A 27401-nucleotide genomic window follows, 5' to 3' on the forward strand; every position below is an offset into this window, starting at 1 on the left:
AATATTATTTTAAATTTGTTTTTTTGTGGAAAGGCCAAAATTTTCCACAGTGATTGTCATTTTGCATAGGTATGTATCCGAGTGTGCATATGAGTGTGGTGTCCAAAGAAGCCACAAGAGGGTGTCAGGTCCTCTGGAGCTGGGGTTACAGGTTATGATGAGCTGACCAGTGAGCGTACTGGAAATGAAATCAGGGTCCCCTGGAAACCCAACCTTTCTCTCTCCCTCCCTCCCTCCCTCCCTCCCTCCCTCCCTCTCTCCCTTCCTCCCTCTCTCCCTCCCTCTCTCCCTCCCTCCCTCTTTCTTTCTATCATTGGATGCTGATGGCATACTTCCAAGAGCAGGTTCACAAGATCTTTATGGGCACGTATTAGTAACATCTAATTTCTAAACAAGTCAATAATTTTTTTCTCTCAACCTTCTTGATGCCTTAAGGTCTGAACTTAGATGAAGCGGTTTTTCTCCTTTTGTTGTTTTCAGTTTTGCATCGCTAGGAATCCATCACCAAATCCAAAATCTCAAGGAATTATCCCCGTGTTTCCTTCTAAGAGCTTTGGAAGTTATTTTTAGATTAACATACAAAATGATGACTTTAGATATCATTTTCATACATGTGTGTACTTTGTTCTCACCTCTCAACCTGCCAGCCTTAGTGCCTTTGACCCTTCCACACAAATGCTACCTTCTTCCCCAACTCCCCTCCCCATCCTTCTCAGTGCCTCCCAATACTCTTCCCTCTCATGGTTCCCTTTGTAGCTTCATATCACATACATTTGCATGCTCATACATATGCGCGCACACATACATACACACACACACATACACACACACACACACACGGGAGAGAGAGAGAGAGAGAGAGAGAGAGAGAGAGAGAGAGAGAGAGAGAGAGAAAGAAAGAGAGAGAATGAACATATAGTAGTCTGTCTTATTTCATTTAACATAAGCATAATGAAACTTTATTCAGCCACTGAGAGAAAAAAAAAGACATTTTCAGGAAGATGGATGTAACTGGTGATTTCAATGTTAAAAAATGTTAAATAGGATGCAAAACAAACACAAAAATCAGTAGTATTTCTATATACATGTGATGAAGTTACTTTGAATGAAGATTTATACAAAGGCTACTGAATTTTTTGTAAATATATAAATTCTCCTTTTCTTTCAATGAATGTCTAAGCTGTTCCCTTTTTCTTTTTTTGTTTTCTTTCCTTTTTTGGTGAACATTACAATAAATATGGATATACAAGTATCTCTGTGCTATGTTAACAGAGTGCTTTGGGCGTATACCCATGAGTTGACGTATACCCATGAGTTGACGTATACCCATGAGTTGACTAGCTAGATCACAGACTAGTTCTATTTTTAGAAACACTATAGGGAAAATGTCGAGGTCCACGAACTTTCTAATAGAATCTTTATGGTCTTTTAAATGTAGCTTTGGGTTGTCTATATTAATTTCTTCCTGTCATATTTGTGTCCATTTTATTTCTTTTTATTTTTTTTCTCAAGCTGAGACTTTGAAAGATAAACTGAATAAGAATTCTGTAAGTGGGCACTTGTAGGAGGCACAGCTTAGAAACAGGAACGTAGGCACAGGAGAAAGCGTGAAGGAACCAGACTTGTTAGACAGGCGGGCCTATTTTCTTCAAAGGAAGCAAATACCTGGTCACCCAGAAAGCTGGGTTAGGTGTTGTCTGACAACTTGGTGATCTTTTTGTGATTCCATGGAGCCGGCCTTCCTGAATTCCCTGACCCCCACCATATCCTGAGCATTGTGTAGGCCCTAATCCTGAGCCTTGTCTCTCAATGAGTAGAACTCAACTTACAAAGGAGGGTCAATGTACTTTGCATCCTCCATCAATAATCTATCATTACTACAAATCCTTCCTCCTTTGGCCCTGAGCACCGTTTATCAGCCGACCCAATTCATCCTTATCGTAAGGGTCACCGACACTTTGCTACTGCACTAGGGAGCTTCTATGTCTAAATGCCTAAAGCTTCATCGTGATAACTGTCACATGGAAACTTACCCCAAAGTTTTACTGTGCTTAAGTGTGTAAGAAGGATAAACTCCAAGGTCAGGTTCTGGAAGTTTTGACCCAGCACCAGCAAAATTGTTGCTGATTCGCGTCTCACTCTTCTCCTCACATGGATGGTTTACCTGCTGGCCATGATGCTGTTATCTCATTCCCTGCTTTAGAGGAAATGCCTTCATTCATTTCCCACTTAGTTCAGTCACTTACTTATGTGACCTTTATTATGCTAACTTTGGCTCCTTCTATTCTTAGTTTCAACAGGGCTTTTATCATGAAGGATATTGAAATTTGTGAAAGTCTCTGTGTGTGTGTGTATGTGTGTGTGTGTGTGTGTGTGTGTTAGTGTTTGTTTGTGTGTGTGTGTTTGTCTTGAAATAATCACACCATATCTATCCTCTTCTATTTTTGTGTTATATTAGATTTATTGATTTGTGTATGATGGATTAACAAAGTTACATCTCGAATAAAACAAACTTGGTCATGGTGTGCAATCTTCCCAATCTGTAATCTGTTCTTGACTTTGACTTGTTGGTGTTTCTTGAGAATCATTACATCTATGCTCATCGAGGAATTGACCAATATTTTTTCTTTTATCGTTCTGTCCTCTGGTTTTGGTCAGGGCTGTGCTGGGTTCGTAGAGTATGTTTGCTAGCGCTCCTTCACTTTTCATCTGAGGAACACTTTGAGTAGCATTAGTGTTAGCTTTTCTTCAAAGGTTTGTTTGCTGTGTGGATATAAATTGTTTATACCCTCTTGATTTCATTTTGTTAGGTTACTTTACATATGTCTCGCGACCCATTTAAACAATCAATTGATTGAAACCCAAAGGTTTATTTCTGGACTCTGAATTTGATTTCATTGATCTAAATGCTCTCAGTCCTGCTTCTCTGTCTCACCCCTTTGAGATATTCTGCCTACTGTCCTGTTTCCTCACGATGGCAATAACTTAAAGCAAAGCCACTAGAAAGCTCGGTAGGGAGTGACAGAATAATGTTGGTTCTGAGTTTATAACAAAGCTTGCCTCTCTCTCTCTCTCTCTCTCTCTCTCTCTCTCTCTCTCTCTCTCTCTCTGTGTGTGTGTCTGTGTGTGTGTCTGTGTGTGTGTCTGTGTCTGTGTGTGACATCCATACATGTGTATGGAAGTCAGAGGTTGACATTAGGTGTCTTCCCCAATAGCTGGTCAACAAGCTTTCAGGTTCCTCCAGTCTCTGCCTCCCCAGCACTGGGATTATACATATGCTCTACCACAGCTGGCATTTTTAATGTTCATGCCAAGAATTCAAAGTCAGTTGGCTGTGTATGTGTGCAACAAGCACTTTAGCAATTGAACCATATCATAAGATTTACTTTTACATGTTAGAGACTGGATCATTCTAGATTGCTGAGGCTGGCCTCAAACTTGTTAACCTTCTGCATTTTATTTTTAAGATTTATTTATTTATTTATTATATATAAGTACACTGTAGCTGTCTTCAGACACACCAGAAGATCTCATTACAAATGGTTGTAAGCCGCCATGTGGTTGCTGGGATTTGAACTCAGGACCTCTGGAAGAGCAGTCGGTGCTCTTAACCACTGAGTAATCTCTCCAGCCCCCTTCTGCTTTTCCCACTCCAATGTTAGGACTACAGGTTTGTCTACCACAGTTGGTGACAAAGCTTCCCTTTAATAAATATGTTGTGTTGACTCTCAAGTGTGAAGACTCATGAAGAATGCAAAGGATTCGTTAAATAGCAACGTTTCTATTTTGCAAAAAAAAAAAAAACACATTTAAAATTGTGTGTGTGTGTGTGTGTGTGTGTGTGTGTGTGTGAGATGAGCATGTGTGCACACACAACATGCCATGGTGCACAAGTGGAGGTCAGGGGGCAATTTTCTGGAGTGTATTTTCTTTTCTTTTCTTTTTTATTTTATGTGTATGAGTGCTCTATCTGCATATACGCCTGTGTGCTAGAAGAGGGCCTCAGATCCCATTACAGATGGTTGTGAGCCACCATGTGGTTGCTGGGAATTGAACTCAGGACCTCTGGAAGAGCAGCCAGTGCTCTTAACTGCTGAGCCACCTCTCCAGCCTCCAGAGTGTATTTTCTTCTTATACCCTTCCATGGGTTCCAGATATAGAGCTCAGGTCAGCACACTTATATAGTAATCACTTTTATCCACTGAGCATCTCACCGGCCCCTTACATTTTATCTGATGCTGTTATCTTTGAGTATTATAAAACTTTAGACTTCAAAGGTGTTTGTGGGGCTTATGTTTGCTGATATGCACAACAGAAGTCTAGGAGCTGTGGGTAGAATTTGTGGTGTTAATAGTTGAACACAATATGTAGATTAAAAAGACTCTATGCTGTGTGCTCAGCACTTTACCTCCATGCAGTGTGCATAAATGCATGCCAGAAATAGATTTCCTTTCATCTGCTATGCAAATATGTACTAATATACATGCACACATTGTCAGTATGATTACTTCTCTTTGTATGGACACCAGCTACCTTTCTCTCCCTCGTGCCACTATAAGCTAACTTGTCTTAGATACATATTTTGTGGTATTTGCTTCATATCAGCAAACCCCTTTAGAAGCACTTCACAGTATTCTTGAGAATAAGTGGTTTCCAAAGCCAGTTATGAATAAGAATTGAGTCTAGATGACCGAGAAACTAGCGACAGATCACAGGGGTCTGTGAAAGCATCCGGCTTCATGAACTCAGTGGACATCTCCTGCAAGGGCCACATTTCCACCCAGATGAATGATGGAGTGTATGCTTTCTGAGTCCCTTTCCTGTCAACAGACCTCCTTTGTCTGTAGTTGTACCAGAGTTGATGGATCATTTCCTTGAAAGGTCTAGTGGTCAACGTGTAGATAATTGGGTTCAAAGCACTGTTGATAGGCAGGATAAAAATCACCACCCAAGAGGTAATAGTATCTGGAAGAGAAAGATGAAACATTTGAGCATGGTGGCATGTTGTAAGGCATATCTCGCCTCTTCATCTTCAGCCTCTCTTTCCTTTAGTTTAAAATTTAAAATTTTCTCTCCATTTAAAGACAAACCATGTTACTTAGCATTTATCACATTTGCATATGTCTTAACCAGTAGTATTTCTCAGAATATGTAGATTGGTCTTGAATGAATTTCCTGTTTGTTATGTATCTGATTTAATTGTGTTTTTCTTTACGGCACTGCTAGGGATTGAACCAAGGGTGTTGTAAATGCCAGACGAGTACTCAGCTGGCTTCCAGGCCTATTCATTTAAAAAATAGACACATATTTTAAGTCTTGCACACATGTGTGTCTGCATGTGTATGTGTGAGTGATACATGCAGGGACATGTGCACATGTGTGCCAATGCATGTGGAGGCCAGAGGTCAATGTTCGACTTCCCCCCCCCCATTTTTCTCCACATTATTTTTTGAAACAGGACCTCTCAGTGAACCTAGAACTCGCCAAATGGGAAAGGCTGGCTGGCCAGTTATTCCTGGGATTCCCTCATCTCTGTCTACTCCCAGTGCTGGGGTTATAGATGTGCTACTAAATGCTTTTCTTTTCAAGCATCTTCTAAACTGAGCCATCTCCTCAACCTGCAGCATTTTTAGGCTTTCGACCAAATATTTATTTCACTGAAATTTTATTGAGTAGATAGTAAGACCAGCCTAAAACCCCAACTAATAAGAGCCTGAGACAAGCCAGGTGTGATGGTGGACATCTTTAATCTTGGCACTCGAGGCACAGGCAGGCAGATCTCTGTGAGTTCGAGGCCAGCCTGGTCTACAGAATGAGTTCCAGGACAGCCAAAGCCACAGGAAGAAACCCTGTCTTAAACACCACCCCCCTAACTCCAAAAGAGGCCGAGAACAGTACATGGCCATTCTGGGCTACAAGATGAATGAAGCAACTTAACAGGATGATGCCTCAACATAAAAAATGGGGGAAAAGAGCTAGAGATATATTTTGGTGGTAGAGTTCTTGCCTAGTGTTATGGGCCCTAGGTTCAATCCCTAGAACCACAAATGAACAACCCAAAACATAAACAAACAAACACACACAAACACATACACATACACAAACAAAATCTCCAAACATTTAACTAAATCCATCTTTTTTGGAAGAATAATTCGGATTTGTATGTGTATGTATGTCTGTGGGTACCCGAGGAGATCAGAGGAGGGAGTAGGATACCCAGGAGCTGGGGCTGCAGTTGGTCGTGGCACTGGGAACTGAGCATCTGTTCCCTGGAAGGAGAGCCTAATACTCTCAACTGCTGAGCCAGCTCTGCCACTTTCTGAACCTATCTGAAAAATCACCTTTGCATACATATGGAACTACCAAATACTCAGGTTCTAGTTGTGATATACTTGATACTATTGTCCCTCTTATTCTTCATAAATTGTCAGATTCTATTATCATCACCTGTGGGATCAAACAAAACTAAATTATGCATATATAGATGTCAAAAATGTGAATAAACACTGGACCACATCTGCAGTCAGCAGGGGATACTTGTATATTTTCTGTGATAAAATATGCATAACATAAACTTTGCACGTTAACCTTTTTAAATGTGCGTTTCTGTGGTACTAAGTATATCTATGTTGTAGAGAATTTCTCACCACCGCGGGCCTCAGAGTGTTCTCATCTTCCCAGAGGAAACTGTGCCTGTTAAATGGGGCCTCCTGCCCTCCCACCCTCTAGCAACTGCTAGTCTGTGTCCGCCTATGAATTCGACTATTCCAGGAGTGTCACGTAAGGACATGTGGCCCTTTTCTGTCAGGGACATTTACTCAACACAACATCTTCATGTATAATGCAACACATGCCAGAATTTCCTTCTAAGGGCTGAGGAGAAGGCTCGGTGGGGAAAGGTTCTTGCTACCAAGTCTGACAACCTGAGTTTGATGCCCAGAATATAGATGGTGAAAGAGGAGAGTTGACTCCAGCAGATTGTCCCCTGACTTTCACATGTGTGTCATGGCATGCGTGTGCATGCGTATGTACACACACACACGCACACACACACACACACACACACACACACACACGAGATAATAAATGTAAAGAATCTTTTTTTTTTTTCCTTTTTTTCGGAGCTGGGGACTGAACCCAGGGCCTTGCGCTTGCTAGGCAAGTGCTCTACCGCTGAGCTAAATCCCCAACCCCCATGTAAAGAATCTTTAAAAAGACCTTCCTTTCTTTATGGACCTGAATAGAGATCCATGTATACGTTTGCTACATTTCGCTTGTCCATCAGTAGACACTAGATGATCGGTGTACATGTTTGCTACAGTTTATTTGTCCATCGATCTGTAGACACCGCACTGCTTCTGCCTACTAATGCTGCTGTCAACACAGGGGTGCTGATACCTATTTTAGTTCTGGCTCTCAATTCCCTTGTGCGTTTATCCAGAAGTGGAATGGCCGGATTGTACGGCAACTCTATAGCTAATATTTTGCGGTCTCCAGCACACTCTTCCACAGTAGCTGCGCCATGTTCAAATCCTACCGTCAACGCACAAGGTGTCACCCACATATCCATATTCTGTTGCTCAATGTCACAGCCACTGTGATGCCTGTGAAGAACGTTATTTCACAACGCTGTGTTGTTTCTGTTACGTCACACTCGGGTGCAGTGTCCTCTATCATATGTATTGTAGGGAGAAACATTTCTCACATTCTAAAAAGTAAATTCACGATTGGCTAAGTATTGTGTTGTTTTTAGCTGTGGTCGTTTTAAGCGGGCAGCCAATTTAAGCACTGTATATCCTTTGTTTGATCTCTTTGTTTTCATGAGAACGGTGGCACCAGGCATTTATGGAAAGAACTCAGTAAGCACTGCATCAACAATGGAGCCAGAGCCGACATTCCTCTGACTAATAATTCTTTTTTTTTTTTTTTTGGTTCTTTTTTTCGGAGCTGGGGACCGAACCCAGGGCCTTGCGCTTCCTAGGCAAGCGCTCCACCACTGAGCTAAACCCCCAGCCCCAGGAGTATTTTTTTTTAAAGAAGAGCACTGTATAGATTTATTCTTCCCAGGAAAAGGTTGTACCTGGTATTTCCACCCGAATCAGTGAGAGAAATTTCAGTATAAAAATGGGAATCCAGCACAATGCATCGGTGAACACAATAAAGAAAAAGCGTTTGGCGAGGATCATCTCCTTCTTCACCTGCTTCTGTATTTCGGTGGCTGTTATGGTGCTTTGATGAACACTGTAAAACATGCTTCCATAGGAGAACACAATGATGATAAACGCCACCAGGTTAATACCTGTTTAGACCATGAAGAATATTAGTAGTGTACGCTAGCATTCTCTTAAGACAAACATGGCTTAGATGTCACTATTAAAGATCACAGAGCCCATAAAGTGGTATTCATTTATTCGTTTATTTACTCTGTGACAAGGTCTTATTGTAGAGTTCAGATGAGCCTTCAACTTGACTAGGTAGCCTAGGCTGGACACCAACATGCAGTCCTCCTGCCTCAGATTACAAATGTGTACCAGATCTTCCTGATCTCCATTTCCAACCACACAGTCTTATCCCCATCACTGTCTCAGATAGCGTCTCAAAGGGCCTTGTCTTTCCTCCATTTGCTGGGGATTCTGCAGATCCTCTGGACCCAGGCTTCCTCTCTTACCCCATCCCTTTGTGTCAGTCACCAATACCAGAGGCACTCTCTACCTAGGCACATGCTGGCCAGTGAGAATCAAATAGGCAATCTTCACTCTCCTTCCTCTTTTGGTTCCAGTTCCCCATTCTCATCCCCAGCCCAGTGCAGACCACCTGCAAGGGCCTGTCTCTCTCTGACTCCACTCTTTGCAAACACTAACAAACCTTGCAGCAGACCCAGCTCCCCTCTTTCCTCTAGTCCCTTTCAGCTCCATCTTCCTTACAGCCCATCCCTGTTCCTTCACATTAGCTCCCCAAACCTAGAAACACATTCAACCTGGGACTCCCAGTGGCCACACTAGGGAGGGAATCAAAAGCACTTCTTACCAGGCAACCCATAGCTGCCACCCCCTTCCAAGATCCAGAAAGGACAATGGAAACCAATGAGTGGAGCTCTCAGTCAACAAAGACAAGACCTGACATCAGTGCATAGAACCATAATGATCTCAAGCCCCGATGTCTAGATGCCAGTTCGAACACGACCCCACAGTCATTAGCAGCCAAGGCACTGTTTCTCCACCAAAACCCAATCACCCCGCTGCAGCAAGTCCTAAAAATAAAGCAATATAGTTGCAGCCAAAACAAGCTGCAATAAAATAGCTATTATGATATGCTCAAAGATTTCAAAAAGGGTGTGACTAAATCTACTAATCAGTCTGTGAGAACACAAAGTAGCAGTAGACGAAATGATGAGAATGGGTCAAGACGTGAAGTAACAAGAGAATCACTGTAGAAAACTGATGTTCAGGTAAAACTGGAAATGAAAAATTTAGGAAGTCAAGCAAAAACTTCAGAGATAAATGTCACCAACAGAGTTGAAGACATGGAAGAGGAAATTTAGGGAATTCGAGACAAGGCAGAAAAAAATGAATATGCTGATCAAAGAAAATATTAACTCTAAAAAAAGTCTAAGCACAAAACATTCAGGAAATCTGGGACATCATGAAAAGACAAATCAATGACTGGTAGGAGTAGAGGAAGGAACAGAAACCCAGGCCAAAGACACAGAAAATGTTTTAAACAAAATCATAGAAGAAAATTTCCCTAACCTGAAGAAGAAAGGGCCTATCAAGGTACAAGAAGCATACAAAACACCAAATAGACTGAACCAGAAAAGAAAGTCCCTATGTCATATAATCAAAACATTAAACAGGAGACCAACTAACATAAACACAGACCTATAGAATAACCCCTGATTTCTCTTAGCAGAGACCAACAGCCAGAAGGGCCTAAATGGATGTTTATAAACTCCAAGAGACAAGTACAGATGCCATTTTGAATTACTATAGCCAGCAAAACTTTCCAGTCAGAATAGATGGAGAAAGGAAAACATCACCCCAATAAAAACCAAATTTATCTATGAAATCCTCCAGAGAAGTCACTAAAAGAGCATTTCTCAACACAAGGGTAGCTACTCCCTTCAGCCTTGAGGATGAACATCCCTTTCACAGGGAGTGGCCTAAGATCATTGGAAAACACACACACACACACACACACACACACACACACACCCACACACACTGATTTATTACAGCAGCAGCAAAATTATAGTTATGAGGTAGCAATGAAAATGATTCTATGATTGGGGTCGCCACACATGAGGAACTGTCTTAAGGGTCATAGCATTAGGAAGTTGAGAAACACTGAAGTTTGTAAACAATGGAAGTCCTAACTGAGTTTCATACTGCCAGATACTCTGGCAAGAGCTGGAACACAGGAGGGCTTGCAATGCAGGGTTTCTTACCAAGAAAAATTACCACTGAATAAATCTGGGCTCCAGTACTCCCCGTGTCTTCTGAATGAAGAGGAAAACATACTCCATTCGTGCCGTAGTAGTTTTTGAAAAATTCCTTATTGCCAAGTGGAGCGAACGCCACTATAAACCCAGTAATCCAAATGAAAATCAGAACCGCGACTGTTCTGCATTTTCGAGGCCTTAAACACCGAAAAGGATACACGATGCAGATGTACTTTTCCAGTGTCAGAAATGTTAAAAGTAGAACGGACACTTCTGTGGACAGAACGGCCAATGAGCCCATGAACTGACAATGAACACTCTCCATCCACGGCTGTGCGTGCTTCCTGTACTCTCCCCGAAACTTGAGGTCAAAGGCGCCGATCACAAATAAATAAACTCCCATGAGGCAGTCGGCACCTACAAGGATCCGAAGGTTATAGGTTCAGAGAAACACACAGTATGCGTATCTTTACACAAGACATTTTAAATGATCCACTTCTCGATAGGACCAAGGGATTTTCTCCACTTAAGAATTCACAGACTGGTTATATAGCTTGTCAGTAGAGTGCTTGCTTAGCATGAGTAAGAACGGCCAGAGTTCTTACCCTCTGAGTCATCTCTCCAGCCTCCTGAGAGCCGTTTTTTTATTGAAAAATTTTTTTTCGTACCCTAGATTCTAATTATGCTTTTCTCTCCCCTAACTCTTCCCAGATCCTAACCCACCCCATCCACCCAACTCCACACCCTTTCTGTCTTTTTAAATAAATAAAAAAAACCCAAAACACGCACAGAACTAAAAAAAAAAAAAATCCAAAATATACTAGCAAAAGAATAATAAGACAAAAAAAAATCCAAACTAAAGCCATATGAGACAAAAATCTATAAAAAGACCATTGACTTTGCTGTGTTGCCCAACTATTCCTGCCTGGGGCTCCCCCTGGGGCCTGCCCTGAAGTGTGGTTAATATACCCAAATAAGATTCCACTGGAAAAAGCTAATTTTTCTCCATTGTGAGTATTGACTCTAATTATTTTTTTTTAAACAGTGTAGTTACTCCTTCGGTCTTGCATAGGGAAATTGAATTTGACTCAGAATTTTATAGCTAACCATACAGAGTGGTAGACATTTTGATTCTTCTGATTCTCACATTGCTTGCAAAGAAAATAAATTAGAACTCAGACTTTGCACAGTGTCTGCAAACATTCGGAAACGTGGCCGCTCACAAAATGGTGGACATTGTGTGGAGGACCGCTTTACTTACTTGAGGGGCTACAGATGTAGCCTCAGTTTTGGGACCCAGGCTGTAAATACCCTGAAGTCTGATTTTTTGTTTGTTTTTCTTTGTAGCCCTCATTTAACATAACCTTTTTTACAATCATATTTTAAAAACTTAAAAAAATCAATGCCACTTGGAAGACATTTCCCTACTTACATATTTTAAGCTGTGAGTGAAAGTTATTCTAGTAGCTCAGACTACTAGAATGTTTTAATCTGAACGATTTTACTACAAGTGCGATTGTTGCCTTCCTCCTCTGAATCAACTAAGCAAAGCACATTATGGGCTCACAGAAGCGGAAGCCCCAAACACAGGGCCTGCACAGGTCTGCACCAGGTCCTCTGTGTATACCTTAGTGTATAAATACATCTGCATCGTGTATCCTTTTCGGTGTTTAAGGCCTTGAAAATGCAGAACAGTCGCGGTTCTGATTTTCATTTGGATTACTGGGTTTATAGTGGCGTTCGCTCCACTTAGCAATAAGAAAAATTTTCAAAAACGACTACGGCACCAACAGAGTGTGCTTTCCTCTTCATTCAGAAGACACGGGGAGTACAGGGGCCCAGTACTGAAAAGCGTCCAGCTGTAAAGTCAGTGTTGATGAACTGGACGTACAAACCAATCAGCGGTGCCGCTCTGGGTGTGATGATGTGACCACGGAAAGCGACAGTTTCTTTTTCCTTTAAAATTTTTTCTTTTCTTGAAAATAGATTCTTTTCTCATGCAGTATATCCTGTCATGGTTTCCCCTCCTTCTATTTCTCCCAGGCCCTCTCCACTGCTCCACCCGTCTGGGTCCACTCCCTTTCTGTCTCTCATTAGAAAAGAACAGACTTCTAAGAGATAACAAGCAAACATGACAAAATGAAGCATAATAAGATAAAGCAAAAATTATCATATCGAAGTTGAACATGGCAATCCAACAGGAGGAAGAGTCCCAAGAACAAGCACAAGCATCAGAGCCCCACTCGTGTTCACAGTCCTTAAAATACAGGAGTCCCATAAAAATACTAAGTTGATAGCTGTAATACATACACAGAGGACCTGGTGCAGACCTGTGCAGGCCCTGTGTTTGTGACTTCCACTTCTGTGAGCCCATATGTGCTTTGCTTAGTTGATTCAGAGGGGGAAGGCAACAATTGCATTTGTAGTAAAAACATTCAGATTAAAAAAATATTTATTTATTCTATATTTGTGTGTGTGTGTGTGTGTGTGTGTGTGTGTGTGTGTGTGTGTGTGTATCTGTCCATATGTGTAGAGACTGGATGAAAATATTGGATCCCGTGGAACTAGAATTACAGGTGGTTGTGAAGAAACCACTCTGAATTGCCGAGCCATTTCTCCCGCCTCTATGCTTTCTTACTTTAAAAACTGATTTTCTTATGACTAAAGTGATTTGTGCTTTTAATAATAGAAAATGCAGAAATACCATATAAACAAAAAGAAGAAAGATTTTTATATCTCATAATTCTAATACTCATGGAAATTGCTTTCCCTCTTAAATTTTCTTTTAAAATTTATTTATTTATTTATTTATTTATTTATTTATTTATTTATTTATTTATTTTGAGTATGGGTGTGTTTGCTTGCATGTAAGAATGTGTATCATATGGGTAGGCACAGAGGTGTGGACAGAGGTCAGAAGAGGGGGTTGGATCCCCTGGATAGTTGTAAACTACCATGTGGGTGCTGGGATTTGAACCTGAGTCCTCTGTGAGAACTACATGTACTCTTAACTGCTGATTCATCTCCTAGACTCTAGCCTCTTCCTCTCTCAAACTGTGGGCCATGGCTGTCTGTCTGTCTGCCTGCCTGCCTGCCTCTTAGGTGTTGGAGTCTGTGGAGCTGAAGTTATAAGCTGTTGTCAGCCACCTCATGTGGGTGCTGGGGACCCAGCTTGGGTCCTCTGGAAGAGCGGTATGGCTCTCAACCACTGCACCTCCCCTCCAGCCCCGCAGAATTTATTTTCTAGTAGCGACAATTCTGTACAGTTCGAGCCGAGCTGCTCTTTAGCCAGGAAATACTCACAGCAGAGAGACATGATGGACATGGCGTGCAGCTTGTTCTCAGACCTGATGTATGGTCGCATACAAATAACGAAGATGTTTCCAAAGCAGGTGATGGCAGACACGACCCAGACAAAGACTCTCTGGATGATGCTTGCCAAGAGGTTCTCAAGAGAGGAGATCCCATCCGTGTTGGGCTTGCAGCTGCGCACGTGTGGTGCATAGCCACAGTACTGAAATTTCTTAAAGTATCTGGTTACAACGACAAAATCATAACATATACTTAATATCATCCTTGACATAGGTTTTCAACATTTTCTCAGTAGGAAAAGTGTTCATATAAGATCCAGTGGAGGGGTTGGGGATTTAGCTCAATGGTAGAGCGCTTGCCTAGCAAGCGCAAGGCCCTGGGTTCGGTCCCCAGCTCCGAAAAAAAGAAGAAAAAAGAAAAAAAAAAGATCCAGTGGAATAGAAAACATTTCCTTACCAATCATAATTCTTTGTTTTTTTTCCGGAGCTGGGGACCAAACCCAGGGCCTTGTGCTTGCTAGGCAAGCGCTCTACCACTGAGCTAAATCCCCAACCCCACCAATCATAATTCTTTTTTTTTTTTTTTCTTTTTTTCCAGAGCTGGGGACCGAACCCAGGGCCTTGCGCTCCCTAGGCAAGCGCTCTTCCGCTGAGCTAAATCCCCAACCCCTACCAATCATAATTCTTAAGTTCAAAATTTATCTCTTAATCACTTGACTTCGTAGTAAAAGAGTGTGTGGGTAAGAACTGCAAGCAGGCATGGTGAATGTATGTTAGACCTGTCTTAGCATAGGCATAAATGCTTAGCTTCTTTATCCAAAGAAGCTCTCTATGGCTATTTCCAGATTTCAGTCCATACAAACCAGTGGTTCTCAAACAGTGGGTTGTGACCCTTTTGAGAGTTGAATGACCCTTCCACAGGGGTCACCTAAGACATCAGAAAATACAGATATTTACATTACAATTTATAACAGTAGCAAAACTACAATTATAAAGTAGTACCGAAAATAATTTTGTGGTTGGGGGTCACCACAACCTAAGAATTGTGTTAAAGGGTATTAGTGGTATAAACACATGGTTATGAAGCTCATATCGCCATAGCTTTGCCACAGCTGATCTTACTAAGCTGCTCTTAGGGGAAAAATTAAATTCTTTCTATTTGCTGCTCCCATGGCTTTTCTGTTACAAAAGTTATTACATTACATTATTATCTATAACTACTAACCACCTCTATCCCTCACACTAGATTTGAAAACATGATGAAGAGTTAAATGTTGAGTGAATTTTTTCATCTATAGACATAATTGCTTGGATAAAGACATCACCTGGATAAAAAAGAATTGCTCTCGTGTCAGTAGCAACACGAACACCACTTCCTGGGCATGTTTTAAATACCAGGAATAAGGCTGGAGAGATGGCTCAGTGGTTAAGAGCACTGACTGCTCTTCCAGAGGCCCTGAGTTCAATTCCCAGCAGCCATAAGTCTAACACAGGGCATTGTTTCTGTTTCCCGGGATTCCTCAGAGACAAGGCTTTCATAAGGTCCTCTGCTTGCTCACCACAGAACAGCCTGGCCAAGAACTGTGTTTATTGAAAAAGATCCTCATAGCTCACATGACCCAGAAATAAGTAAAAGAAGAGCCAGGTGTGGGCAGGAATCATGGGAACAAGAGTTGAATAGTAGGGGTTGGGGATTTAGCTCAGTGGTAGAGTGCTTGCCTAGCAAGCACAAGGCCCTGGGTTCGGTCCCCAGCTCCGAAAAAAAGAAAAAAGAAAAAAAAAAAAAAGAGTTGAATAGTGGTCTTAGCCAAGATGCTGAAATAAGCCATTTGCATGCCATCAACAAGGTTCAGGGTTTCCTCTTAGGGTATTTGATTACCCTGAGCCACATGGTGGCTCACAACCATCTGTAATGAGATCTGATGCCTTCTTCTAGTGTGTCTGAAGAGAGCAACAGTGTACTCTTATAAACGAAAATAAATACATCTTTAAAAAAAGTTTTGTAAAAAAATAATAACTACCAGGAATAAGTTCTCCAATGAACTCCATGAGATCAGTGTTAGCAATACCCTAAGAGGAGGTAAATCTTCAAGGGAGGAGAATTGTTTGACAGGAATTTTTCTAGTGATAGTAGAGACTAGAATTCAAACTGTGTCCATCTGCCTTACGGGCAAAGAGTGGTGGCAAAACGTAGACATGACCTCCCTAATGCAAACAGTTGCAGTAGTAAACGATACAAGGTGGAGGCCATTTTGTGTCTTGCACAAGGGCAGGGCAGTTTCTGCTATGCCCATCTGGTTGTTTGCATGTCTCTATGAGCTGTGATGGAGAGTATAAGGAGGGGTGTGCTGCTGCTTCTTGTTTTAAGAGTCTGAGGCTGAATCTCTTTCACCAACAGAACCTCAGTGGGGACTTGTTTGCTAGGTAAGCTGCTTAGCACAGACTCATCTTTTAGCAGTAGTGTCTTTGTTTCTTCTGAGGGAAGCTGTTCTCCAGCCACAGGAATCGTGGTGGGTGTTTCTGTGGAAGCCCTCCCTAGCTCAGGGTAATCAAATACCGTAAGAGGAAACCCTGAACCTTGTTGACGGCATGCAAATGGCTTATTTCAGCAGCTTGGCTAAGACCACTATTCAACTCTTTTTTTTTTTTTCTTTTTTCTTTTTTTCGGAGCTGGGGACCGAACCCAGGGCCTTGTGCTTGCTAGGCAAGCACTCTACCACTGAGCTAAATCCCCCACCCCTACTATTCAACTCTTGTTCCCATGATTCCTGCCCACACCTGGCTCTTCTTTTACTTATTTCTGGGTCATGTGAGCTATGAGGATCTTTTTCAATAAACACAGTTCTTGGCCAGGCTGTTCTGTGGTGAGCAAGCAGAGGACCTTATGAAAGCCTTGTCTCTGAGGAATCCTGGGAAACAGAGACAATGCCCTGTGTTAGACTTATGGTGCAAGGAAGAGTACAGAGTGGTTAAGACACTTCTCAAGTATTGAAAAATTACCACAGTGTGAAGAACAGTCTAGTGCTTGCTATGATAGTAACTCAACCCAAAGTACTTATGAGGCCTATGATCAATGCAAAGCCAGACGCAATGCAAAGAATTCACAAAGGCTATCATTTCACCCACACACTTCCTCCAATCACACTCTGATACTAGGGACAAGATTCCCTGGGGAGGAGTTCTCCCACCATTAATTTGTAACAACTATTTATATCTATTTTAAATACGTGTTCATATATTATATGTTTATTTATTATACATTTACATGATATGTAAACACATAAGAAATAATGATATGTAAAAATAAGAAATAATTGCTACAAATTAATGCACATGTTGTGTTGTATGAGATGTGTGCATAGACCTGACTCCTGTGTCCCATGCATGGTCAGAAAATGGCTTCAGATGTTGATCCTGCCCTTCTACCTTCTACCTTGTTCATTGCTGCACTTTATAGTCCAGGTTATGAGGCTCCTGAGCTTCAGGTTGGATGGTCCTGTCCCTGTGTCCCAGCTGAGATGTCACATACACCACTTGTGCTGGGTTCTACCTGGGTTCCAGGCGTCTGAACTCAGGCACCCCCTCCCCAGCCTTGTTTGTAATTCTTTTATATTACTTAGATACATTCCTGTTTCCTCATCTGGTGGCACTCACACAAAGTGTGTACATCACTATCTTGTCAGGTAAATATCAGCATCTGTGACTGGTATCAGAGATGTGTATGTTTTGTAAGACTGAGTAGACCCCTCTTACATTTGTGTTTCTTGGTATTTGAAATTTTTCCCATAAAATTTTTCCAGAGGGTGGAAAACTAAAATCTGTCCAGATAATGACAAACTTTAGGAGTTAATTATCGAATACTGATGTCTGAGACTATCTAGGCTGCTGAAAAATTCCATAGCCTGGGAGTTTAAACAATAAACATTTATTTCTCAGTTCCCCATGCTGGGAAGTCCAAGGTCAAGGTGTCAGCTTATTAGGTACCTGGTAAAGTGCTGCTTCCTGGCACATTTTTACTATGTATGCTCACAGAGTGGATGGTGCAAGAGAGAGCCTCCCTCCTTCCTTCCCTCCTTCCTTCCTTCCCTCCCTCCTTGCGTTCCCTCCTCCCTCCTTCCTTCCTTCTTTTCTCTCCTGAAGTTTGATACTTTTAACTTTCTTATTTCCGCTTTTTTGTGTAATTCATGGTAGAGGCTTACATGGCTATAGACTCACATGACTATAGGTTCACATGGTACTAGGGTCACATGGATGGTGGTAAACTTGGGTTCTCATGTTTTCATAGCACTTTTCTCAAATGAGCTATCTCTCCACCTAGGATGCCTCCCTCTTCCTCTTTCTCTCCCCACTTGTGGGAATCCATCAAACCTAGAGCTTTGATGTACTAGCTCAAGCCTTTCTTAAATTCATTTTTGTTTTTTGTTTTTTTTTTTGGTTCTTTTTTTTCGGAGCTGGGGACCGAACCCAGGGCCTTGCGCTTCCTAGGCAAGCGCTCTACCACTGAGCTAAATCCCCAGCCCCATTTTTGTTTTGAGACAGGACATCACTATGATGCCATGACTGGCTTTGAATTCTTCATATAGACCAGTCTCACTCCCATCATCTGTCTCCAAGTTCATTAAGGGCGGGATTAAAGGTGGTGTGCTGGGATTAAAGGTGGTGTGCTGGGATTAAAGGTGGTGTGCTGGGATTAAAGGTGGTGTGCCACCACCCTGGATTTCAATTCTCTTTAAAAGTGGTATTGATGCTGTTCATGAAGGTTCTGCACTGAGGAACTAATCAGATTTTCAAGGCTTCACCTTTTAATAATACCTTCACTTTGGGGTTAAGATCACAACATATGCTTTGGAAGAGGGACACCAATACTAACTATACAGAGAAAAATTAGTAGAAATTGTTAATATTTTATTTATATTTGGTATGGGTGTATTACGTGGGGACATAAAAATTAAAACCAAGGTGAACAACAAGAAAACATCTACTTACATGTGAGAGAGATTTATGAGAGGTCTAAACATCCTTTGTTGGATATTTGAAATTTCTATTCCTTCAAGGCTGCTAAAAATACCAAGTAATAGTCAAAAGAACATATGTTACTCACAGTATAAGAAAACAATTATTTTTGTGAAAGACAATGTAGTAAGATGCCTTTAGTTAACATTATTCTAAGTGAAATGCTCAGACTTAGCTATCTAGACACTTTTATGATTTATAGACATGTATATCCTTTAAAAAATCTTCATAGTTCATGATACAACGCCTAATGCATGCTAACTAGTCAATCAATGTTTGTTGAATAAGAGCATACACAGTATATTCTGGACATCTTTAATTTTTCCAATACCTTTTAAGTCATACTTTTTTCCTGATAAAGTGCTATTTTACTGTAGAATAGTTAGGTAAGATGAACTGAGGCTTATCTTTTAAAGGCAATTAGACATTAAAGAACTTTTGGCCTGTGTGTTTGTGTGTGTGTGTGTGTGTGTGTGTGTGTGTGTGTGTGTGTGTGTGTGTTTGGAAGTCATGATTTACATAGTCTAGAAAATTCCATTTTATGGTAAACATGCTAATCTTTGTTGTCAACTTGACACACTTGGGAAGAGAGAACCTCAAACGTGGAAACTGCCTCCATCATTTTGGTTAGTGGGTATCTGTGGGGCATTTTGATTATGATTGATGTTGGAGGGCAAGCAAGCCAGAAAGCATCATTCCTCCATGGTTTTTGTCAAGCCTTGAGTTCCTGCTTTGACTTTCCTCAGTGGTGGATCGAAACCTATAGGATAAATAAACTCTTTTCTCCACAAGTTGATTTTAGTCATTGTTTTATTACTGCAATGGAGAAGCAAACTAGGAGAGATCCTCTAGTAAATCTTAACCACCCACAATCAATGGAGCAGTGAATATGCACCATACATTCAGAGAACATAAACGCATAATTCAATATCTTAATCTTGGTGCCACAGAGAGAGATAGAGGTTCATTATCATTTAATTTTTATCTTATTAACACATGATATAGGAGCAATAACTATATGTCTACAGTTCATTAAGGACTCATATTTTTGTGGAGCTGGAAATAAAACATAATTAAAAGACACAAGAGCATGTCTGCTATTAGTGTTGAAGTAAAACTGAATATTCATATACTTACAGAGACTTGAGTTTGGCAAGATAATCAAATTGATTTACTTCAATTTTCTGGATCGGGTTATAAGAAATATTCCTGAGTTTAAAAAAGACAGCCATAAGTCATTCCTAAAAATTGCTTGGGCAAAGAAAATATATTTGTTGACTTTGAATGAATTTGAGACATTTACCAAAAAAATTATAGTACGACTCCCAAGTATATTGAAAAATTAAATGTGAACCCTGAGACCATAGAAAAAGACCTCAGGACACTGGCCTGGCAGTGATTTCTTTGGATGTAATTTCCAAAATACAAACAGTAAAAGCAACAGGAGTCAACGAGGGCCGTATCAAACCCAAAAGCTCCACAGCATGAAAGACGCCTACGGCATGGAAAAATGACGTGCAAAGCACTCTCTTCCTTTTCCTCTCTTCCTCTACTTCTTTTTTTTTTCTTTTTTTCGGAGCTGGGGACCGAACCCAGGGCCTTGTGCTTGCTAGGCAAGCGCTCTACCACTGAGCTAAATCCCCAGCCCCCTACTTCTTTGTTTTGTTCTGCATGCACTGTGTTAAGCACAGACTCCACCACTGAGCCACATCCTTACCCCTGCAGGGCATCTATTGAGGATGGATTAACAGCTAAAAAAATAGGGAACTCAATGCAGTAGAAAAAAGACAAATAATCTGATAAAGAAATAGACAAAGAACATGAGTAGATATTTACTAAAAGAAGACACACAGATATATAAAGAAAACTCAGAATCAGTATTCATCAGAAAAATGCTAATTTATTTATTAGAGACAGAGTTTAGCTGAGGATGACATTGTACTTCACTAGATTTGGCCTTGACTTTTGAACTTCTTAACCTCAAGAACAGGGAGCCATGTAAAATTCGATTGGTTACAAATTAGGCAGGCTGCTGTATTTTGTTATAGTAGCAGAAAATGAATGAAATCAGCAGCAGTGAAGGGAAAGATACTCTTGTTCATGGTGTTGGAAGACTCAGTCCATATTGAAGTTTATGACATCGGAGGAGCCCAAGTAGCAAAAGTAGTATTGGAAAAAAGAACAGCGTCAGGGTTTGCACAGTAATCTACAGCTGTGCAGACCAAAGGGATCAACTACAGAGCCCAGGAACAGCCTCACTTAGACAGAATCAGATAACTTTTGACATAGGAGCCAAAGGCATTCAACAATGAAAGGACATCTTTTTAACAGTGTTGGGAAAATTGGATAATCTCTGCAAGAGAATAGAATTAGACCCTTACTGGACAACATACCCAAGCTTACTCAAAAAGGATCATGTGCCTAATGGTAAAGCTATCAAACTAGAAGAAAATACAGGAAGAAAATTCCATCGAGCGGATTTGACAGTGTCTTAGATGTGAAACTGAAAGTAAAGACAATAAAGTAAAAGATACAAAAACAGCAGCGTATTAAAATGAAGGAACGGGGCTGGGGATTTAGCTCAGTGGTAGAGAGCTTACCTAGGAAGCGCAAGGCCCTGGGTTCGGTCCCCAGCTCCGAAAAAAAAAGAACCAAAAAAGAAAAAAAATGAAGGAACACTGTGATAGAGGGAAATGTCAGTCATAACAGAGGGGAAAACACACGTAAGTCCTCTGCCTGTAGGACATAGGACTGTAGGATACACAGGATATGTAAAGAATTAAAACTCAACAACTGCAAAAGGAGCTCACATAAAAATGAATGTAGTGCTTGAGTTCTTTCCCTTAGAAGACAGGCAAGTGACTAAACACGTGGGAAAACACTCAACACTACAGTTTTCAGAGAAGTGAAAATCAGATCCTGAAGGATTCTCAGCTAAGATGGCTGTAAGCCAGAGAAATGAAAACAACAGGTGTTGGAAGGTTGTAGACACCGGGGCCCTGTGCACACACAGAGAGATGTACAATGGGGCAGTTCTAGTGGGAAATACAATTAAACAGAGAGAAGCCAGAACTACCTTGTGACCCAGTCACCTAATTTCTGGGGGCGTGCAGGTGGTCTCTGGTTCAGGATTTTTTTCACCTTACAGCAGTGAAAAAGCAATATACCTCTAGTGGAAGCTGTACTTTAAGGCTGGTTGTATGGTTTAGTGGTAGAGCGCTTGCCTAATATAAATTATTCATCCCTGATTACCGTATTACTGTCTTGATACAGCACTATTGGGAAAGGGAGGTATAAAGGGGTAAATAAAAAGGGAAGTTCCTCGAAGGTCTTTTCTTGGGCTTGCAGAATGTGGTATAGTATAGTGGGTGCTGCAGCTCCCAAGCTATAGACACGCAAGAGCACAGAGTAGATACTCTACAGCGCACTGGCTCCTAATTGACAATGTTGAGAGAGTATTAATATTAAATGAGATTTAAAGATAGTAGTTCTGATTTATGATGCCTTCATTAGGTATATTTAAGACTGCTGTGAGTTAAGAAGGAGCATAGAACCCAAATAACTGAATGTGGACATGTGTTCACAATAGCGTTACTCAAACTAGCCAAAAGGTGGAAGCACTCCAAGTGTCCACGCACTGGAGGATGATTGTACACAGTGTACGAGGTTTTATTATTCAGCCTTAAAAGCAAAGAGAACTCTGGCACATACTATAATACTGATGTACCTTGTTGGTATGGTAAGAGAAAGAAGCCAGTCACAAAATAGCAGCTACGGACATGCGAGAGCAAGAAGGATGGTGGTTGCCAGGGCTGGGGCTGGATGGAGGTGGAGCTCGAGCTTGATGGTTACAGGGCTTCAGAGTTGTACTAAGTTTAAAAAACCAAACCAGACCAAACCAGAAACCTATGGAGGGGAATGTCAGTGAGAGTTGAACAGCAAAGTGGAATATCTTGATGTAACCCAGTGATACAGAAACAGATGGGTAACCCAAGGCTATGTCTATTTTACCACAATTGAAAAAAAAAAAACAAGATAAAGAAACGAAGAAGTAAGTTAATGTCTTACAATTGTGACAGCTCCTTCAGATCCTTAAATATGTTTGGCGGTAGATTTTCAATCTTATTACTTCCTAAATCCCTAGGGAAACAATTGCAAACATGTCATATTGTTTTCTGAAGACTTCCATCACTGGTAGAAGAATCGTTTGAAAACCATTTATTTACAACTTTCCAATAGTGTCATTGGGGAGTTGGGTTAAATACCAGGAGAACTAACTCCTTGGTGTGGGGATTGAACTCACAGCCTTGCTCCTGCTCAGTGTGTGCCCTACTCCTGAGCTCTGCCTCCACACCCATGAAGTCAAAAGGCTTTAAAAGAGGGAGTGAAATAAAAATATTTTATCACGAGCCAGGCCTGGTAGTACATATCCCTAATGCAAACGTTTGAGAGGTAGGAGCAGGAGGGTCAGAAGCTCACGGACATCTTCAGCACTTAAAATGTATTCAAAGCCAGCATGGGCCTAAAAAGCATCTCTCTCAATTTTTAACTTCTATTCCATATTTCATCCTTTTTCTTCCCCTTTCTCCTTTTTTTGTTGGAGTAAGAACACAATCTGAAGCCCCGGGTTTTTTTTTTTCTTCCCGGTTTCTTACAGTTACCTCAAAGCATGCATTTTGAGGTTTCTTTCAGAGGGACACACAGGCTTATACTTTCCTGGGTAGGACATGTCTGTGCAGAGGGGGAGCCTAACATGATGTCACCTTGGAGTTACAAGGGGCTTTCAGCAGCAGTGCCTGTGGAGTGAGAAAGGCTCAAGCTTCTTGTAAACAAGAAAAACTCTCAGTGAGCTTGAATTAGGAGATTATGAGTTATAACAGCAAAAGTAACTTCCCCTACCTACCTCCAGGGGTCAGGCAGGAGAAAAAACGGATGGGAAAGTTAGAAACAGGTATCCTGCCTCTTTGAAGCAATAAAACAGAACAGAGTAGGTTGTATTTTTTTTTTTTTTTAGTTCTTTTTTTTTTTTTTTTTTTTTTTTTCCGGAGCTGGGGACCGAACCCAGGGCCTTGCGCTTCCTAGGCAAGCGCTCTACCACTGAGCTAAATCCCCAACCCCGAGTAGGTTGTATTTTATTTATTAACTTTACCCTGGTTTTATTCTTTGTCTAAAGCTACATTTTCTTATCTAGCTTATCTCAAGTATTTGTTTCATATTTTATTTTGTATTTACTTTGGCAAGCTATCTGAATTATTTTGTGATCCATGGGTACATATAATACTGTTTGGAAAAAGGAAATTAATATTTTTAATGCATAAACATTACATGTGTAACTAACATGAAGTAAAACTGGAAAAGAACACTCTTAATGCATAGTTGGTTAGACTTACAATTCATCTAGTTTCTGGAGGTGTGTAAATGCATGTTCATTTAAGTGATTAATTTTGTTTTTCCTCATTACCCTGAAAATTAAAAAAAATACATGTTATTTTGTGGACATAATTATAATACAATTACTAAATGTAGCTTCTGAAAGATATCATAAAATCATGAATATAGAGTGCATTTTCATCTCAAGCTATTTCAAATAGTATGATTGATTGTCCAGTTTATTTATTTAGAAAACAAGGTCTCAACTATGCAGCTCTGACTAGCCTCAAACTCACCATCTTTCTGCATCAGCCTCTTCGGTGTTGCAACTATAGGTGTTTGCCACCATGCCCACCTTCTGTCTGGGTTTATTCTTAAATTTCTCAAATCTTCTAATAGGGACAATATGAAAATGTAATTCAAATTTATACTTAAAAATGGAGAAGGACCTCTTCAGAACAAAAAGTGAGTGTCTTGCAGCTATGAGCACAGGCATTGTTTCAGACTTGCTTCCTCAGCCTGCAAAGTATGTCTTATCTAACAGAACGTTCCGTGCACCACAGACATCTGATTTGCTAGTATATGGAGTTAGGATGGAGCCGCCTAAGAGACTGGCCTGAGGGGACCAACTCAGTCTCATTAGTTTCCCCAAATATGAGTATTTGGAAAACAATATAAATCAGAATGTAGCCATTGCTCTTGACTGCTCATTCCTCTCTCTCTCTCTCTCTCTCTCTCTCTCTCTCTCTCTCTCTCTCTCTCTCTCTCTGTGTGTGTGTGTGTGTGTGTGTGTGTGTGTGAGAGAGAGAGAGAGAGAGAGAGAGAGAGAGAGAGAGAGAGAGAGAGAGAGAGGCCTAGGGCCTTATATGTGTTGGTCACTTGCTTTACTGCTGATTCACACCCCATCCCCCATCCCAATCTTCACTGATCTCTGTGCTATTCACTAGTATAAATGACTAATTTTGGACATTTAAAAGGGATTCTGGTTGTCTTTGAATCTATTCTTTTAATTTTCTTTTAGCTCAGCATGTAGGATAACGAATTCCTTATGGCATTTCCATATACCACAATACTTCATTTTTATTCATACCATGAGCCCTTTGTCCGCCTCCATCTCACTTGCTTCACTGTTTGTAGTTTCCTCCTTTACCCAAATGGTCCTCCATTTGGCTTTGGTATCACATATCACATGTGTGCTATTACAGTCTTTGCCCTCCTCCTCATCCCTAGATCTCTCTCTCTCTCTCTCTCTCTCTCTCTCTCTCTCTCTGATGTGATTTGTGATTCTGTAGGTTTTTTTGGGAGCTCTCCTGGTCTTAGAGAATTTTCTCATTGGTCAACTTACTCTTGAGGGTTCAACCTCCAGTACCACTTTCTATGAGCAGTGACATCAATCTGTATATGATAGGAATCCACTGAAGATCAACTGAAGACCATTAATGATCATAAAAGACAAAGTGATAAAACTACTTTAAAATTTGCCTTGAAGCTAAACATTATTTATAGTAAATGTGGAAATAGTAAGTGAGATTAAGGAAGGAGTCAGGCAAAGGTGACATAAAGGAGACCCAGGCTAAATACATTTATAGAGGGGGAGGAGAGAACACGACAGTTATGGGGGGGGCAGGGCATTTGGGTGGCTTTTGTGAATGATATAAACTAGGGCCATGTTGGACTCTAAAATGCCTCTTTCAGACTGGCCCATAGACAACTCTCTGGGGACATTTTCTTGATTAATGAATAATGATTGATGTGGCAGGGCCCAGCTCACTGTGGATGGGGCCACCCCTGGACAGGTAGGTGGTCTTGAGTGGTAGAAAATAATGTAGCTGAATTTGAGGCTGAGGAACAAACCAGTAGGAGTGTTCATTCACGGTCTCTGCCTCAGTTCCTGCCTTGGTTTCCCTCAGTGACGGACTGTGACCCTGGAACGTAAGCCAAATGAAAGCTTTCTTTGGGCCTGGTGTTTATCACAGCAACAGAAGAGAAAGTAGGACAGAAGGGGAAGAGAATGAGCAAGAGATTAGATGAGATGAAAAGAAAAGGAAAAAAGGAAAGAACACAAATCAATTTCCAGTAACGTGAAAGCATGACAGCAACAAAGTTAGATAAATGTAAAGAATGTGAATAAAAAGTAATTTAATTAATTAATTAATTAATTAATTAATAGAAATAAAAAAGTTTTGGAAACAGAAAAAGCATCAACAACTTCTCCCAAAAGTATAGAAGAGAGGATAAAAGAGAGGGCAAGGTAGGAGGTGAAAAGAGAAGAAAAGAAAAGTGGACACAGTGAGGTGAATATACAAAAAGGAAGGAAAATAAGTCTCTAACTTATAAAATCAAGTAAAGTGAAAAGAAAAGAATTGGGAAGCATGGGGTGGTGGTGAAGAGAGACAGCCATCAAATGCTAGCTCTGCTTCAGTTTGTGCTGGTGAAGGTGACCCCGGTCCGAGGCATGATGTGTGTGTGACTTAGGCATTGGGCGGGCTGAGTTTGTGCACCATGTTGCTTGTGATTCCCATGGCTTATACAGGTGCTAAGTCTCTATTGGACGAACGTCTGGATGGCTATCAGAACTGTCTTCATTTTGGTCTCTTCCCTTCTTTGCCCACCCAAGCTCTCTGCTGGACACATTTAGCTTTGCAGCTTAGGGGCTATGCGTCTTCTCTCATCCTTCTGAGACTGTTCAGATCATATCCCTGAGAAGCTAATGTTCTAGCAGGAGATGTCTTCCAGGAAAGTTGAAGGCAGAGGAAGCAACTGCAGTGCTGAGGTATGCATGAACTGAGGATAGATACTGCTCCATTTTCTAACCCTCTAAGTATCAGTCTGATGGAGCAATGCAGTTATACACTAAATAATTTTTCTGGAGCTTCAGCATTCTTGACTCTACAACAGGGGACAGTTCCAAATATTGATCTACCAGAAGCCTCCAAGATTCAGGGATGAATACTCCATGCCGAGTCTCTGTTGGTGAGATCTTCTCAGACTCTGTGGGCGGGGCTACCTTTCCCTATCCACATTGCTACCAGAGCTGAAGCTCCTGCTGCCTACCTCTCTCCCTGTCTTGTGGTTGCTATTCCCAGACTTCAGCAATGCCAGACTGTAGGTAATCTTTTAAGATGGTGCCTTACCCACTGCCTCTGAATCATAAAGAACAAGAGAAGAACCTTTCCCTGTTGCTGGCCCATTTGTCAGAAGAATTATGGTCTCACTAAAACCCACAGCTGCTTTTGAGGCTTGTGAGAGCGATGGGCTTGTCATTAGGG

General features: G+C 41.0%; 1 protein-coding gene across 4 annotated transcripts in view; it reads right to left on the minus strand.

Moving 5' to 3' along the window:
* Positions 1–928: 928 nt before the first annotated feature.
* The window catches only part of Rxfp1 (relaxin family peptide receptor 1), a 121203-nt gene continuing 94730 nt past the window's right edge, over positions 929–27401 (minus strand). Inside the window, exons 11-19 of one of the 4 annotated variants that reach the window (XM_039102022.2) lie at positions 24153–24224; positions 22831–22902; positions 19900–19971; positions 18736–18807; positions 13742–13971; positions 10445–10855; positions 8081–8299; positions 4833–4965; positions 929–2763 (exon numbers count right to left, since the gene is read on the minus strand). In XM_039102022.2, coding sequence (XP_038957950.1) covers positions 2706–2763; positions 4833–4965; positions 8081–8299; positions 10445–10855; positions 13742–13971; positions 18736–18807; positions 19900–19971; positions 22831–22902; positions 24153–24224 — 1339 coding nt within the window. In that variant the 3' untranslated portion in view covers positions 929–2705. Of the gene's footprint in view, positions 4966–8080; positions 8300–10444; positions 10856–13741; positions 13972–18735; positions 18808–19899; positions 19972–22830; positions 22903–24152; positions 24225–27401 lie in introns of all 4 variants that reach the window. The other 3 variants (XM_006232508.5, XM_039102024.2, NM_201417.2) reach the window with 3 other exon arrangements.

Source organism: Rattus norvegicus, chromosome 2, assembly GCF_036323735.1.
Source record: "Rattus norvegicus strain BN/NHsdMcwi chromosome 2, GRCr8, whole genome shotgun sequence".
Taxonomy (NCBI): Eukaryota; Metazoa; Chordata; class Mammalia; order Rodentia; family Muridae; genus Rattus; species Rattus norvegicus.